The sequence below is a fragment of the Citrus sinensis genome, chromosome 3 (genome assembly GCF_022201045.2).
Source record: "Citrus sinensis cultivar Valencia sweet orange chromosome 3, DVS_A1.0, whole genome shotgun sequence".
Lineage (NCBI taxonomy): Eukaryota > Viridiplantae > Streptophyta > Magnoliopsida > Sapindales > Rutaceae > Citrus > Citrus sinensis.
In genome coordinates this window covers 38,927,559-38,944,952 of record NC_068558.1, presented here as the reverse complement: position 1 = coordinate 38,944,952, position 17,394 = coordinate 38,927,559, and the positions used below count along the sequence as shown (strand labels likewise).

The window sequence follows — 17,394 nt, the reverse complement described above, 5'->3', positions numbered from 1 at the left end:
GGCAAATCATGTGGTGACACGGAAGACAACTGATTTTCACATCTCTGTTCTCTCACGCAAGTCATTAATTACAAGCGACGTCGTTCAAGAATCACGGCCGTTGGCCCCACGCAATACACCAATGACCAAGGTTTATTCTAGAGTCACGGTACGCGCGCCTTAATTACTTACTTAATTACATTTTTATTAAATTAATTAAATTGAATTTTATAAAAATCAATAAATTAAATTTTAGCACCAAAAAGCCTCCACCCTCCCTCTCCCAAACCCTTGTAAATTCTAGGGCCCTAAAATCTCTGTTTTTCTCTCTCTCTCTCTTTTTTTCCGAATTAATTAAGTGAAAAAATGATTAAAAATAAAAATTAAAAAAAGGGGAGAAAAACACATTTCAAAGTCTCTTTCTCTCCCTCTCTGCTTCGATTTTAAGCTGTCTTTTAATATAACCTTCGACTCCGCTCCCTCTATTTAAAGTTTACACAGCACTCTTCTATCTTTTTCCCTCAACTCTCTCTCTAGAAAATCAAATCTTTACCTTTTTCTCTCTCTTAGGGTTTGGACCGTACACTATCTAGGGTTTTATTAGTGTACCTTTTCGGAGACAGTGTGGTAGTGCCGTGTCTGAGGTTTCAGATATGGCGGCTGAGAAGCTCCGAGATTTAAGCCAGCCGATGGACGTCGCGTTGCTTGACGCCACTGTTGCTGCCTTCTATGGCACTGGATCTAAGGAAGAGGTCTGTTGCCTTTCCTCTTCTCTCTCATCATACTACTTTTCTATTTGTTTCCCGAGAAAGTAACGGAATATCACTCTGTTCGTCTAAACTATTTGACTTCAATACGATTATAAGAGGGTTTTCACGTGACTTTTTGGTTTTCTCTCTTTTTAGTTTCTGCTCGGTTCCCGAGTTGCGGGAAAATGAGGGCGTTTTCGACATGTGTATTCTTTTAGGGTTTCATTGGCTAAGTCAATACTAAGAGAAATTGTGATCTCTGGTTCTTGAGAAAGTGAGTGACATTTGAACATTAGGGTTTAGCGAGCATACCACCTAACTTTCATAACTTTTTTTCTCCGGTCACTGCTGGTTCTGTTTGTTTGGTTTTGAAAATGGTGAGGCAATATATAGGCAAATGCCAAAACTCAGGGTTTAGGACGCTAAGCCTTCTTTAGCTTTGACGATTTGGATTTGTTTATTATAAATTATGAGAAAATGAGTTTTAGATTCTTTGGTGCAATGCCCTTGAGACTTATAGACTCAGGGTTTTTATTCACCTCGATCATTTCAGGAAAAAAAATTGAGGGTTGGAGTTCTCAATAAGCTAACTTGCAATTCTCAAGATATTCTGTTTGGTCCACATCAAAGTGTAGGAAGATAGGGTAAATTTTATTATTTGTAATAAGGTTGAAATTTCTTGACTTTTACTGTACTTGGAATTTTTATTATTTGCCTGGTAGTTTGGAAAATGAAGGAAGTGCAGAGGATTGTGTGAGAGTATGTCGTCTAGTTAAGTTGACTTTTCTGTCAGGAAATATGGGTTTCATTGTCTTCATTGTTTCATTCCTGTCTATTCATTTTCTTTGATTTCTTGGCTAACAAATTGGTGTTTTGACGAGATTTAGTTTTTAGTTGCTTATGCGTTAGTTTACAGCATGTTTATTTGTTGGGCAAACTGATATTTGAGTTCTTTCTGCTTCGTTAAAGTAAAACATGTATTAATAGAAAACATCTTAAGAATTGGTAATATCTTTAATTAAATTAATTCATTTAATTAGATAAAATTTGGATAATTATTTTATGGAATTGAAGGAAATATGTTTGATGTCTCATTTCCACATTTTGTAATTCTGTTCGTTAAATTACTAGCTTTATTTGTGGTAAGTGGTGGTTTCCTGTTTAACCGTGCATTGGGGTTTTATCTCATTGTTTGTTTCTATTTTTGTTGGTGATGTAGAGAACAGCTGCAGATCAGATCTTGCGGGACTTGCAAAATAATCCTGATATGTGGCTCCAAGTTGTGCACATCCTGCAAAATTCAAAAAACCTCAATACCAAGTTTTTCGCCTTGCAGGTCAGTGACAACATTTATGTTCATAGTTATCTACGCTTAGTGCAATAGTATAGCGTATAAAAGCAAGTTAGTCAGCTCTCTGTTTTCACAATTATTAATTTTTCCCCTTATTTGAAAATGCATAGATTTTTGTTATCTTTGCTCAGAACTGTTAGTCACAGTAGTTATACTTTTTTACAGTTACGCTGTTTTAAGAATGTGTAGTTCCTGCTAGGATGACGTTGACTTTTTGAAAATAAATCAAATTTCTTATACTGTTCGAAAATTTTGAATTGAAGTTTATCATGTTGCAGTACTTTGGAGCTGTTTTAACATCCATTCTAGTTCTGATAGTGATGAGTGGTTTTGAAGAGGGATGCTAGTTTTGTGTCTCCTTTTTCCTGGCTTCTTCGGGGTTGATAAAATGGCATTGTTTCATTATGTGTCTTTTCAAGATTATTTAATCTTGAAAGTTAGTATTGTTGACCCGGTTCAATGAAAGTGATGGCCTGGCAATTGGTTGATTAGGAATTAGTGAAGCGAAGAGTCATGCTAATTTTGAGACAATGCCATGGTCAGGACTAATGTGTATGTTAAGTCACAATGCTGGGGTCCGGTTTTGCTATCTGTCGGGCTAGTGGTGCAGGTGTGTTGGATGATCTTTTAAATTTGTAAATAAATTTGTCAGATTTCTTGTTAGGCAGTTGTTTATTTGGTATGACCATAAGAAAGAGGGTTTAGAGAGTTCTTATCTTTCTTTTTTTTTTTCAATTTGTATTTTCTTTTGCTGCTTTCTCTTTACCGAAACATTCTCTGCTTTTTGGAGTAATAAAAAAGCTGGTTATTGTGGGCTGTGCTAGTCAGATTGAGAGAAACACAAGATCTTATGTAGACTTTATACTGGAGGATACTCAGTATTGTAGGGACAAATTAAAATTTTTGGGACATCTCTTTGGTCATTTTTTCCCTAAGAGTTTCGAGAAGTGCCTTTTCTTTTCATACTATATAACTTGGAGATGTGATGCAGAATATGCTTTCTATAACATTACTGATGATATTTTGACAGAACCTTGTTCTTTTTACTTCTGTGGTTAGTTTGATCCTTGATTTCTGCTTTCTTTGTTCATAGCTTGTTCACTGTTATATTACATAAGTACTTAAGGTAGTTAGAAAAAGGGAAGAAGAACAAGATCTAGATGGATACTATCCATCACCATCAACAATTTACATTACTAACTGATTCTTATTAAATTTGAACTTCTTATTAGTTTTTGAACATGTTATTGAATATCGATAATCATTATTGAGGTGCTGGTTTTAGGTAGACTTTTCATTTTCTCTGCGTATATGGTATGCAGGTTCTCGAAGGAGTTATTAAATATAGGTGGAACGCATTACCCGTTGAACAGCGGGATGGAATGAAAAATTACATTTCTGAAGTCATTGTACAGGTATCTGTATTTTCTTCATGAGATGGGCTAAGAAAATGTTTTATATATTTTATCATTTTTTTCTGACAATGCCTATACTTTGGTCACGCTTACATAGCTATCAAGTAATGAGGCCTCTTTTCGAGAAGAAAGGCTGTACGTCAACAAGCTGAATATCATATTGGTTCAGGTATTCCCAGCTTGACTCTCTGTAAAATAAATTAGTAGAATGAATATTGTGCTGATGATATCTTATTGATTGCACATTTATTTTCCTATAAATTACACTTGTGTTTTCCGAATCTCTTTTTCTGGTATGATTTTTAAAAAATTGTTCAGAGCACGCATTTATACCGTAGCATGGCATCTGATAATGCTTATTCTTACTGGTATTACAGATTTTGAAGCATGAGTGGCCTGCACGGTGGCGAAGCTTTATTCCTGATCTTGTTGCAGCAGCAAAAACTAGTGAAACCATTTGTGAGAATTGCATGGCTATTCTCAAGGTATGTGTGTTCTTGCATTGCTCTTTTGCGGTGTAAGGTTTTGGTGAATGTAAGTAACATGTGATTCCTTTTAATGTCAGCTTTTAAGCGAAGAAGTTTTTGATTTTTCAAGAGGGGAAATGACTCAGCAGAAGATCAAAGAGCTTAAGCAATCATTAAACAGGCAAGTCTCTTGATGTATTTGCAAGTTTTGAGATCTCCAGAGATCTTCAGGATATTCTAAATACCATCTTCTTGCACTAAGTTGCTTCTAGTTTGTTATTCAACTCTAGCTAAAATAAGTGAAATTACTCCTCAATTTTCAGTTAATTTTATTGGACACCATGTATTCCTGGTTGAAATGACATCTTAAGTACTTTTATTACCTTTATGCTTCTTTTGAATCTCAGAAGTACAGATTGTTGAGGGAATTGTTTTTATGTTTAATAATAATAACAGTTTGCGGGGCCCTTTTCTTTTTCTGCTGCTTAATTTTGAATTTTTCAAATACACAGAGGGAGTACATAGTTTGAGTGTGTTTAGTAAACTGCCATTACCACTATATGCTATGAAGAACTTATAATCTGGTTATTGTTTTACACGCGCTGGATTCTTGGTATTTCTAAATATTCATTGCTGAGCCTCTGTTTTAATTTTTAATTGAGATCTTTCTCTTTTCAATTTACATTTTTTATCTTATGATTTTTTTTTATATATAATACAGTGAGTTTCAGCTCATTCATGAGTTATGCTTATATGTACTATCCGCATCTCAAAGAACTGATCTCATAAGGGCGACACTGTCCACACTGCATGCATTCCTGTCATGGATACCCTTGGGCTATATTTTTGAGTCCCCATTAGTATGTATTTTCTCCTGATTTGTTGTTATTGATTTAAGTAGAGAATGTAGTTTCTGTTGTAATTGATGTGAGTTCTCAATTTTCATGCTCTGTCTTCTTTTTTGTGCCTTGCAGCTGGAAACACTGCTGAAATTCTTTCCCATGCCTTCTTATAGAAATCTTACTCTGCAATGTTTGACGGAGGTACACTGTTTTACAAATTGCAATTTATTGTGAAATTGTATTTTTTGGACTTTTTTTTTTTGCGGACTTCTTGTCCCTTATATATATGTGTGTGTGTGTGTGTGTGCGGGTGTGTTTGTACACTTATTTTGTATCTGAGCTAAAAGAATATTTGTCTTTTACTTTGAAATGCCTGGCATGAACTGTTTATTTATTTCATTATGATGTTGGCAGGTTGGAGCCCTTAATTTTGGGGACTTCTATAATGTGCAGTATGTTAACATGTATAATGTATTCATGGTTCAGTTACAGGTGTGTTAATACATTGTTCTTACATTTACTTTATATTTATGATAATTATATTTTCAGTAGATTTTTTTTTTGGTAATCCTTTTTTTTTCGTTTTTGAGAAGTAACTGGAAGCATGTGATTGTAAACTTAAGTGTGTCACTGTTTGGATTTCATATTTTATGTCCATATTTAATTTCTTTTTTCTTACATTGTTAGACTATTCTTCCTCCAACTACAAACATCCCTGAGGCTTATGCTCATGGCAATAGTGAGGAACAGGTAATATCTCATTGCTCATGGCAATAGTGAAGCACAATGTTTGTTTTACAATTTATGGGCTAATGTATTTTATGTTATTTCTTCAGGCATTTATTCAAAATTTGGCACTCTTTTTCACTTCATTTTTCAAGGTAAGCCCCCCCCCCCCCCCCCCCCCCGCGTTCTTGGTATTTATTTATTTATTTATATATGAAACTTAAGAATGATTTTTCATTGCATTGATTAGAGCAATCTGATGAATGCTAATAATTTTTGTTTGTGAATGGATGGTCACTTAGACCACCCTTGTAAACAGTCATTGACTTTTTTAATTGTCTGTTGGTAGATTTTTATTCTGGCAAAGAAACTTTTAATAATAGAAGAAAATAATATGATGAGTATCTTTTTTATGACTGAAACTTGATACAACCTGAGAATATACAACTAGATACTGAACTGCTCCAATGCAGATGCAGTAACTATCCAGAGCAAAATTACATGTTAAGTACTGTACATGCTTAACCATTCTATTAATACAGTTGAAGTATATTTTGTTAGTTCCACGCTATCATGTCTATTTTAGATTTATCTATTGACCTTTTTAGTCGTCAATCCTTATTTCTTTCCGTTTTCTGATTGTGCTTGTTCTATCATTCAACCCAAAAAAAAAAAGCACACCAACCCTCTCCCTCTCTCCCCCCTTCAATGTTTTAATTATCACAGATTAGAGAAAAACATTTTAAGGATAACCAACTGCACCTTGTGCTTTTCATAAGAACCTGAGTACTGTTGGGAGATTTTAAATAATGATACAGGTTTTCAAACACACAATTTGTATGTTTGTGGGTTTACTGATATGCATTTAAACGCACAATACATTTTCATTTTGCTTGCATATAAACTCTGTGATAACTAATTATCTATCTGATGTTATTCTCTTGGTGCAGTTTCATATCAGAGTGCTCGAATCCACTCAAGAAAATATAAGTGCATTGCTGATGGGTCTTGAATATCTCATTAATATATCATATGTGGATGAAACAGAGGTTTTTAAGGTGTGGTGTTTTTAATAAGTTACCTCCATAGAACTATTTTTCTTTGCTTCTTGACTAGGGATTGAATATTTGAATTGTTGAACTTATTTCATGATCTGTACTTGCCGGACACATTTATGAGCAGGTTTGCTTGGATTATTGGAACTCTTTTGTTTTGGAGCTTTTTGATGCGCACAATAATCTGGAAAATCCTGCTGTGACAGCAAACATGATGGGACTACCGGTATGCTTGGTTTTCGCTGCTAATTTAACTTCGGTGATTTGCTTTACAAAGTTAGGAAATAGTTAAGTTGTAGTTCCCTTTTGTTATCCTTCTCTCTCTAATTCTTCAAAAAATTCTGTATCCAAAGAAGCAGATTTCGTAAATGTGCCATACAGAAGAAAAATGTTCCATAAGATTCAGTAGTCATGTCCACAGGGAAGAAATTTATATCTCTATGCTAGTTTGTGAAGGTGGAATAAATTTAATAAATTTATATCAAACAGTTGTGATATAGAGTGATTATTCTTCTCCGCTTTTGGTATTGGTTTCCAAAAATTAACTACACATCTTCCTTTCTTATCATCTTGCTTGTTGTGTCTTACATTTTTGGTAATTCTCAGAATGATTGATATGTTCCTTTTTTGGTTGTTTTAAATCCTCTTTGAACGGTGTTTTTGTAACCGATGTGGATATATCTGGTCAAGATCTGTACCTTCTCTTTTTATCAATATACTCATTTTTGTTTCTTACTAAAATAAAGGAATTCAGGTATGAGCTAATTATTTTTTCGTGAAATGGCAAACGACAGAAGTTCCTTGTCTTTGAATTTATTTGTTTCCTAATATAAAAGAGATTATACTGTGTGGTGCAATAATTTTGATGACCCTTGATCTGAATTATGAATGATACAGTATTTAGAGAATATGGCAAATTTTTATTAAGTGGTTTTAGATGGCTGTATGTCCATGACTACTTTTTTTTATATTTTTAATTCTTTTTATTGAGTTTGATTCAGATTAACTGTGTGCATTTCTTTAGTGCATCCTATTTTAGTTTCAAGCTTTTCTCATTTTATTTTGTTTGGAATATTCTATGTGGGAGGAAAATTACCTTAGCTTGTTCTTTGTATTGAATAACTAGATGCCTTTGCTTCCAAGTGTTGTCGATGGTATTGGGGCACAGCTTCTGCAACGGCGGCAGCTTTATGCTGTTCCATTGTCCAAGCTGAGAATGCTAATGATCTGTCGTATGGCTAAGCCTGAAGAGGTCCTGATAGTTGAAGATGAAAATGGGAATATTGTCCGCGAAACCATGAAGGACAACGATGTTCTTGTTCAATATAAGGTATAAATCTCGATCTAGTAAAGATGTTAATTTTGTTTGTGTACCGTACTCTTATATGAAGGAATAACTTTCACGAAAGCAAAACTGAATGTCTTGGCCCTTTCCTAATTACTGTTTCCCAAATACATAGGAATGCAATTTGATTGTAGAATTTGTCGAAGTTTGCAAAATTTAGTGCCTTCTCTGTTTTGAGTTTTTAAGAAGTTGCATGATTAGTTCTATGGGTTATCTCAGAAAGCAGAAAACTCCAATTTTTGTTAACATGTATGTTAGACTAATAATATTGTCTTCATTTGTTAGTAATTTGCCTGACAATTATGTGTTCTAGTAACTATGTATTTGATTTTACTATCAGTTTTTCATAGTTTTTGTTATTAGTATCCATTGTTGATGTTTGTCCATATGCAGATTATGAGGGAGACATTAATCTACTTGTCACACCTTGACCATGAAGACACTGAAAAGCAGGTATATGTTGATAATGGTAGTTGGTTTCTGTTCCTTCTTTTAAAGAATAATAAACATATAGAAAATCATATAGAAAACATGCTGTAATATTTCATTTATTAAGACCCACATCTCTGTATGATTATTCGAATGGAATGATGCCCAGTTACCTTTTGTGGGTTGATTTTGAATTTAACCCTTCTTACATTATAGTCGAACTACTCACAGACTTCTAATTAGTCTAATTTTGGGGTAAAGGTTTTATTCCTAAGTATGTAATCATCTAAAATGTTTTATACAATTAAGCAAACCATGCTGCTGGAAACTCAAAGCTTTGAGTATGATGATAATATCTTCTGAATGCTTTGTCACATGAGAAAAAGGTGCGATGCCTAACTACCAAAAAGAAGGGAGAGTGAATGTTTAATAGGGACCCCCCCCCCCCCCCCCCCACACAAATTGTTGCTGTCGATCCTTTATTCACAATTTTTATTTATTTTTTATTGTAACCAAAGAATAGCATATGAAAGTCATCTTACAAATGAAGAGCTTGTAAATCAATGCAACTGTGTCAATTTGCAGGGAAAAAAAATGTTTTTGAAATCATGCCCCTTTCTCCTTTATAGAATTACTAGCCCTAATCACAGACATGAATAAAATGACTAGGAAGGAACAAAAACATGTTTTTGGCGGATGACAGTTAATGAATTAAAGACTCATTGTTTTGGATTGGCTTTTGTCCTTTTCATCTTCTGTCGGAAAAGATGGAGTTTGGACAACTGACACACAAGTATGACTCAATTTTTTGGGCCAGCATTTCTTTGGGCTCTCCCTTCGTGCATTCGTTGCTGAAATAAATGAAATCACACCAAGTTATCATGTTGTGGATTCATGTTCAGCAAGATATCTTATAATAAAGACCGTCAAGATATCCCATCATGGATCAGTGCTTATTTCTTCTATAATATACTGCAGATGCTAAAAAAGTTAAGTAAACAATTGAGTGGTGAAGATTGGACGTGGAACAATTTAAACACATTATGTTGGGCAATAGGATCCATATCCGGGTCAATGATGGAAGAACAGGTGTGCCTCTAATTGTCTCATTGTTTATTTTAGTTTATTTATTCTTTATTTGATCCTTAAGTTTTATGAGGGTTGTTGTATGGAACTGTTTTAATCAGTTTTTCCTCTTTACTCATCTAAGTTGTGCTCATTGGGAGGGGTTTTTGACATTGGGTTGTAAAGGATTGTCTATCCTTGTAGAGGGGTAATTGGATAATACTTCTGTTCGGCACAGGAAAGTATGATTCTTTGCTAAGTTTGTGGACAGCTGGTCCACTTCACTCTACTGGTTCTTAATCTTCAACTCAATTTTCATTTTCTTATTTTTTTTATTTTCTTATTTTTTTATTTTTTTAAACTTGTGCTCATTGCTAACACTAGCTTAATTCTGCAACCCTTTAGATGCTCTCAAATTTCTGTCTTCTTACTTCTAAATCATTCATAACTGTTACTGCACTTTGAAAATCTAATCTCAGCGGGTTTTGCTGTTATTATTATTTCCTAATGTTAACAGAATAAAAAATGGAACTTGGGCATGTAAATTATATGTTATAGGATTGGTGTTCGACAGTTTTAGGATTGAGGAACAACCTATATTGATCTTTTGTAGACAGCCCTCTATTTATTGGGTAATCTTTTAATATTTATTCTAGGTTAGTTCAATGCTGTATGAATGAATAAATATGGGGGTGATATATTTTGTTTTGGTTTCTCAAATTACTTTTATCTTGGTTTCAAGTTTCAGGGATTTAAACTTTTTGTTTATGGTATTCGACTAAAGCTGATGCTGAAGTGTTTGCTTAAATCTTCAACTTATAACTTTTTTGTTGTTGGAAATCTTTGTTTTATGATTGTTATGTTTGTCCTCCCAGAGTAAATGTCCTCCCAGTGTTGGAAATCTTCAACATTGATAGAATGCAAAATTTTTGGTGGTTGGAAGTTTTGCAAATATGGATTTGCACCAATTACATCAATTACCCTTTTTTCTTGTGTACAGGAGAACAGATTTCTGGTGATGGTTATTCGTGACTTGCTGAATCTATGTGAAATGACAAAAGGAAAAGATAACAAAGCTGTTATTGCAAGTAATATTATGTAAGTTCAACGTATGTGCACGCTTGAATGTTTATCAGTTGTTGAATGTATCTGGAGTAGCTGGCTGTTTAGTTGTTTAATGGATTTACTGATAAGGGCATGGAATTTTGGTGCCACATTTAACTTGACGAATTTGAGAGAGTTTTTGTTCTGAATAACTTATGTTTACAGTGGAAAGCAATTAAGTAATGTTATTTTTGGCTGTAACTGTAAGTAGAATGATTGTTTGGGATTTGGCCTTTGTCTGCAGGTATGTTGTTGGGCAGTATCCAAGATTCTTAAGAGCCCATTGGAAGTTCTTGAAAACTGTTGTGAATAAGTTGTTTGAGTTCATGCACGAAACACATCCGGGAGTTCAGGTAATGTTGTGATGTTTTAAATTAATACGTACAATCTTACTCTATGAGATGTTAAATTCATTGTAAACTGCATGCATCCATATCTGAAAGTAATTTTACTTTCTTTTGTGGGTGTTTATAAGCTGAATCTTATCAAAGTCAAATCCTCCTTAGGATTGCTTGTTGTTTTTGAAATCTAAGTAAAATAATAACTCGAAGCTTTATATAGTTGATAATTAGTGATGCCTGATTGACATGGTCCGACGTTGCTAATGTTGTGTGTATTTTGAATTGATCAGTTTAGAAGGTGCCATGGTGAGAAAGGAAGCCTTAATTTGTTGAAAATATTTGTCAAGTGTAATAATTTATAATCATTTTTAAGTTTTTGACAATTCTTTGTAGTGTATTGGTCTGTGCTTCATGCATACTGAATGTATCTATCATTTTCTTGAATAATTTGTTATCTTTATAACATCATGGATGTTTTGGTTATTAGCAGTAGTACTATTAGTCAGATGCGGTTTTCTTATCTTTTAGTCCATGCACAATTAGCTTTTTTTCAGTTGAACATATATAATATCTATTCCTCTAAAAACAATTCTTCACTAACTAGCAAGTTATCTCACTTTGTTGGTCGTATGTTCCAGGATATGGCTTGCGACACATTCCTGAAAATTGTTCAGAAGTGCAAGCGGAAGTTTGTTATTGTACAGGTAATAATGGTGCCTCAAAATTTATCCCTCCTGGTGTTGATCTTTGAATCTTCCTACTATTATTAGCCGAAAAATCCAATCGAATTTTGTCTTGCTTCAGAATTAATAGTCTTTGTTTCAGCATTGATGAGATGTTTTTTTTTATGTTTTCAGGTAGGAGAAAATGAACCATTTGTATCTGAACTTCTCTCAGGCCTTGCAACAACAGTTGCAGATCTTGAACCTCATCAGATCCATACATTCTATGAGTCTGTATGTCACTTGACAGCCCCCATCATTAAACTTACGTAGCATTTATGTTATTTTGAAGCATGTCCCATTCCCTTCTCTCTTGTTTTTAGGTTGGTCATATGATTCAAGCAGAGTCTGATGTACAAAAGCGGGAGGAATACCTGCAGAGGTTGATGCTTCTTCCAAACCAGGTTTGTTTCAGAGAGAATTGATTACCTTTGGCTGATTTGTTCTTAAAATTTCATTCTGTGATGCCAAAAACAATCCGTGGCAGTAATGGTCTATAATTTTGCCTCTTTATGCAGAAATGGAGTGAAATTATAGCACAGGCACGACAAAGTGTTGATTTTCTTAAAGATCAAGATGTGATCAGGACTGTGCTTAATATATTGCAGGTATAGCTTTTCACCTTAAGATATTGAAGATTGCTGCTTGCCCAGGGATTTTGCTTTTTGACATGTTCATTAAAGCAAAAAATTCAGTTGTGTATAAATACAATAAGGATTTGATTTACTCCTGAAAAAGGAGAAGTCTAAATTCCAGTCTCGGTTGCAATCCCAATTTATATCCCAGATACAAATCCATTGAATGAGTAATTTCCCAACTAGTAAAATTACTGCTACACTATCCATTAGATGAATGCCACATCAGTTGGGATACAATTTGGTTCCAAAAATTGGGATTCCTACCAGTATTCAAGTAAATATTATGAACACTCAGTGTATTTATGGTAACTGTAATTCTTTTGCATTAGATTTGGTGGTGAATTGATATTATGAACACTCAATGCAACATTACTATGAATATACTGAGTGTTCTTAATATTGCAAAGAATGTCTTTAAAAACATGGTTTGAATTGATCTACAGCAGAAGTCTTGTTTTATTATTTTGAAATTTTAAAATAAAATTTTGGAAGTCAAACTATTTTTCTTTGTTGAAATCCCCTGATTGTTTATCTTAAATTGTTAATTGAAAAGTTTGGTTTTAGCTGTTTTTTGTTTATGGTAATTGCATTTTCTGTCTGAAATGTAATTAATGTTGGATCTTTTTTCGGTAAAACAATACATTTTAGTGAGTTGCTAAAATTCAGAATAAGCCAAGAAAAGGTTGTCTTAGAAAAGTCAGGCCAATTAAATATATGTTGTTAGAATGTTGGTGGTAGGGATGTTTAGAATTTAATCCGATCCGCTCAATCCGTCTAATCCGTGGATTGGTGGATTGGATTAGATTGAAAATTTGATAATCTGCAATCAGTGGATTGGATATGGATCTGCTTCTGTAAATTTGCAAAAAAATAAAAAGTATTTATTTAATTAAAAAATAAAACTTGTAAATATGGCATTAGTACATACTAGTAAATAAATAAGTTAAAATATAGTTACATTAACACTATATTATATCTTATCCGATAATAATATAAAATAATTAAATAAACAAATATAGCTTTCTAAATAGTTAATTTTTACGTACTTATCTAAATGAATGAGATTTTTTTCGTTTTGGTTTGTTATATTTTGAAATTTTAAATTTATTTTCTAGCTTTATTTAAACAATTAATTTATTTAAATCTTATTTAATTTTAAATTTGATCGATAGTAAGATTATTTTTATATTAACTTTATTTATTTAGTTAATTCGTGGATTGAACATAATTAAAAAATTTTAGTCCGCAAAATGGTGGATTGGATATAAATTGGGTCAAATCCGCAGATGTATGGATTGGATTGAAAATTTATAATCCGCAAAATCGTGGATCAGACATGAATTGAGGTCCAATCCGTAAAATCCGATCCGCGAACACCCCTAGTTGGTGGTAAGGTAATTCAGTATCTAATATCTTTTTGACATTTCCTGTCTGAGGAAGAAGAGCAGAAAAAGGAAAAAACCAATTGCATGACAAATTGGTTTGTTTCTCTTGAGTACACCCAAGATGTAAACATTTTTCCTGAATTGAATATCCCACAGTATTTTATTCTCTGGGCATTATCTTTTCCTTTCTCTTTTTATCGTGAATCATCTTTCGTTTTATGAGTATTGGATCCATAATTGCGGTGCATTTGTTTACGAGAAGATATTTAATTAAATTGTAGATGGGTATTTTTGGTATTGGTTGTTCCTGAGCTGCTAGTGTGATTTTTTTGTCTGTTCCCCACCTTTTCTGCAGACAAATACAAGTGTTGCCAGTGCTCTTGGAACATTTTTTTTGTCCCAAATTTCTGTGATCTTCTTGGACATGCTAAATGTGTACAAGTAAGCTTTTCATCATTCTTGCTTCCAAATGCAAGTAATATGATTCACAATCCTTATTTCCAAATGCATGTAATATGAGCTATCCTGTTAGTTGGAAAAGTTATAACATTATATTTATGCAACAGAATGTACAGTGAGCTTATATCAAGTAGCATTTCATCAGGAGGGCCTTTTGCATCTAAAACATCTTATGTGAAACTTCTACGGTGAGATCATATACTCATGTTTTGTTTGTCTTGGTTCCATGCTCAAAAGATTCTTGCTTATCAAAGTTTGCAATGAACAGGTCTGTTAAAAGGGAAACTCTGAAGCTCATTGAGACATTCCTGGACAAGGCTGAAGATCAGCCGCAGATAGGAAAACAGTTTGTCCCCCCAATGATGGATCCTGTCCTTGGTGACTATGCTAGGAATGTGCCTGATGCTAGAGAGTCAGAAGTTCTTTCACTTTTTGCCACAATCATAAACAAGTACTGAATTTTTTTCTTAATACAACATTATTTAACATATTTCTGAATACATTTTCACTTTAAAATGATACTGAACTCTGAAATGAGAAACAACTGATGAGTGAAAGCACTTCTTCCACTTGACCCTAAACTCTGTGTGTGTGTGTGTGTGTGTGTGTGAGATGCATACACCCACTTTGAAATTATACCCTGCAAAGCTACTGACTGAGAGGTTAGTGTACCTTGATAATCCTCTAATTTCGGAAAGTATCCTAGGATTGTTTCACCTGTTGACCTTAATGTTAGCTTATGCTAATAAATTGATGGACTACTGGGTCAAATGAGGTGGTTGTCTTTCTGTCTACTCAAGTGTAGGACAAATGTTAATTTCTTTGCTTTTGCCTTTTTTAAATTTTACTGCTTATGGACTGTTGCCCCATCTTGCTTGAAGGTATAAGGGTGCAATGATAGATGATGTGCCTCGCATATTTGAAGCCATTTTCCAATGCACACTGGAGGTGAGGATACTGTTACTTTTGTGATCAGTGATCTCTATGTATTATGCAGATTTTGCAGCACAATTATTATTATTATTATTATTTTCTTTTTGGGGCGGCGCCCCGCGGGGGGGGGGGGGGGGGGGGGGGGGGGGGGGGGTTGTTGGGCGGCAACGAGCACTAACTTTACTTGTCTAATAGTCTAAAAATAAGAATTGGTGTAAAATAAAACACATCATACATATAAATTTATCCCATAGGCGGGGGTGTATAGAAACAATCATGCAGTGCTCAAGTGTATAGCGTCACCAAAAATCCTGGCTGATATTTCTGGTTGCTTTGCAGATGATAACCAAAAATTTTGAAGATTACCCAGAGCATCGTCTCAAATTCTTTTCTTTGCTTCGTGCCATTGCTACTCATTGTTTTCCTGCTCTGATTCGGTTGTCAAGTCAGGTTGGTGACTATTTTTGTAGCTTTTTTGGGGTTCTTTATTTTCCATGTTGAATATTGGGGGGTTGAATTAATGGCATGATGAAGTAATATTAGTTAATAGTTCAATGGGTTATCAGAAATTTTGATGTAACTTATTCCTCTTTTTGCTTTATTAATCTTAATCAGCAATTAAAACTAGTCATGGATTCAATCATATGGGCCTTTCGGCATACAGAAAGGAATATTGCGGAAACTGGGCTAAATCTTTTATTGGAGATGTTGAAAAACTTTCAGGTACCTGTATTCTTTAATTGAAATCATGCATATTGTTGCTGTGACTATTTTTTGCCATGTCAGCTGCATAACTGTATTTTTGGGGACAATTTGACAGGCGTCTGAGTTCTGTAACCAATTCTACCGGACATACTTTGTGACAATTGAGCAAGAAATATTTGCCGTATTGACTGACACATTTCATAAACCTGGGTTCAAGTTGCACGTCCTAGTTCTGCAGCACCTGTTTTGCCTGGTAATGTATTGTACAATCCTTTACATGTTTTTGTTTTGGCATTTTAAGATTTTCAATTGATAGTCACTTTTTTTCAGGTTGAGAGTGGTTTATTAACAGAGCCTTTGTGGGATGCTGCCACAATTCCTTATCCATATCCAAATAATGCAATGTTTGTTCGTGAATACACCATAAAACTTCTGGGTACTTCTTTCCCCAACATGACTGGAGCAGAGGTGTGTAATTATAAAGAATGTTAGTCATTGATGTATTTTATATTAAGTTGGAAATGTTGCTAACTTGAAGGCATCTTCTTGCTAGGTTACTCAATTTGTTGATGGATTATTGGAATCAAGAAATGACCTCTCTACGTTCAAGAATCACATACGTGATTTTCTTGTTCAATCAAAAGAATTTTCAGCTCAGGTAACATTGAAATTAGATTATGCTTCGTGCTGCCTATAACAAGCTGAGGATATGTGCTATGCTTTCTATTGGTTGGTCGTTGGATTCTGTATCCTTGTCCTTGTGAAAGAATTTGTCTGACTTTTGGAGCTGATGAGTATAGCCTGTGTCTTGATTTGTTCTGCAGGACAACAAAGATCTATATGCAGAAGAAGCTGCCGCTCAGCGGGAAAGAGAGCGGCAAAGAATGCTTTCTATTCCAGGGCTTATTGCCCCAAATGAGATACAAGATGAAATGGTGGACTCATAGATGGCTAACTTCTGCCATGGAAGCTACTAATTTCATTAAAGTTTATCCTTTTTTTTGTCTTTTTTATATTGGAGCTGCTGTGGGTGTCTTGATTCCGCCTACCAGAATCAAGTGGATATGAACAGAGACAGCAAATTTTTCCCCCCATTGTTTTTCTTCTCAAGAATTTGAATTTAGTGGAAACTGGTGAATCTTGGAGGCACCCAGGGACTATGGTTTTTGGTGGCGGCACTTCCCTGTTTATTGGCAGGGTGTAGAGTATTTAGATGCTAATGTAGGATAATATCAGGAGTCATTGTACGGTGTCCTGGATCCAGCTTGATATTTGTATTCATCAATGATGGTTGGAATGCAACTGTTTAGATGACTCATTTTGAATTGTTGATTCATCTTTTAGGCGTAATACTAACTTTGGCGAGTTGTGCAGAAATTCTTCTCCCTTTTCTCTTACAAGTAGAATGTGATGTTTTGTTTGGTTAAGTTCAATATTTTTCTTTTTTCCTTTTCTGGATCATTTTTGTCAGTATTCCTGTCAATTCTAGTGGAGCTAAGTCGTTGAATTTTTATTTTTTATTTTTATTTTTTTTAGAATAGTAGTTTACTCTTTTACCATTACCGTTTCTTCTCATCGTGAAAAATGTCAAGAGAACTAAATTTAGACATGAATAAAAAGACCGGTTAATCCATAATTTAACAAGCGTACTGGAGCAGATTAAAAGAAGAATGGGAAATCAAGA

General features: G+C 34.2%; 1 protein-coding gene across 2 annotated transcripts; it reads left to right on the top strand.

Moving 5' to 3' along the window:
- The first annotated feature begins 277 nt into the window (after positions 1–277).
- Positions 278–17,137, top strand: LOC102609571 (protein EXPORTIN 1A). 2 transcript variants are annotated; one of them, XM_052436506.1, is made up of 32 exons: positions 278–731; positions 1,948–2,064; positions 3,402–3,494; positions 3,592–3,663; positions 3,872–3,979; positions 4,060–4,142; positions 4,683–4,821; positions 4,936–5,004; positions 5,218–5,295; positions 5,491–5,553; positions 5,640–5,684; positions 6,480–6,587; positions 6,712–6,810; positions 7,711–7,914; positions 8,323–8,382; positions 9,337–9,447; positions 10,424–10,521; positions 10,772–10,880; positions 11,507–11,572; positions 11,726–11,824; positions 11,914–11,994; positions 12,109–12,198; positions 13,969–14,054; positions 14,180–14,260; positions 14,341–14,523; positions 14,954–15,020; positions 15,345–15,455; positions 15,621–15,728; positions 15,826–15,963; positions 16,041–16,178; positions 16,264–16,368; positions 16,535–17,137. In XM_052436506.1, the coding sequence occupies exons 1-32, from the start codon at positions 633–635 to the stop codon at positions 16,655–16,657; spliced, it is 3,231 nt and encodes a 1,076-aa protein (XP_052292466.1). In that variant the 5' UTR covers positions 278–632; the 3' UTR covers positions 16,658–17,137. The 2 variants fall into 2 exon arrangements, with proteins under 2 accessions (XP_052292466.1, XP_052292467.1); XM_052436507.1 differs by lacking the exon at positions 5,218–5,295.
- Positions 17,138–17,394: the final 257 nt, after the last annotated feature.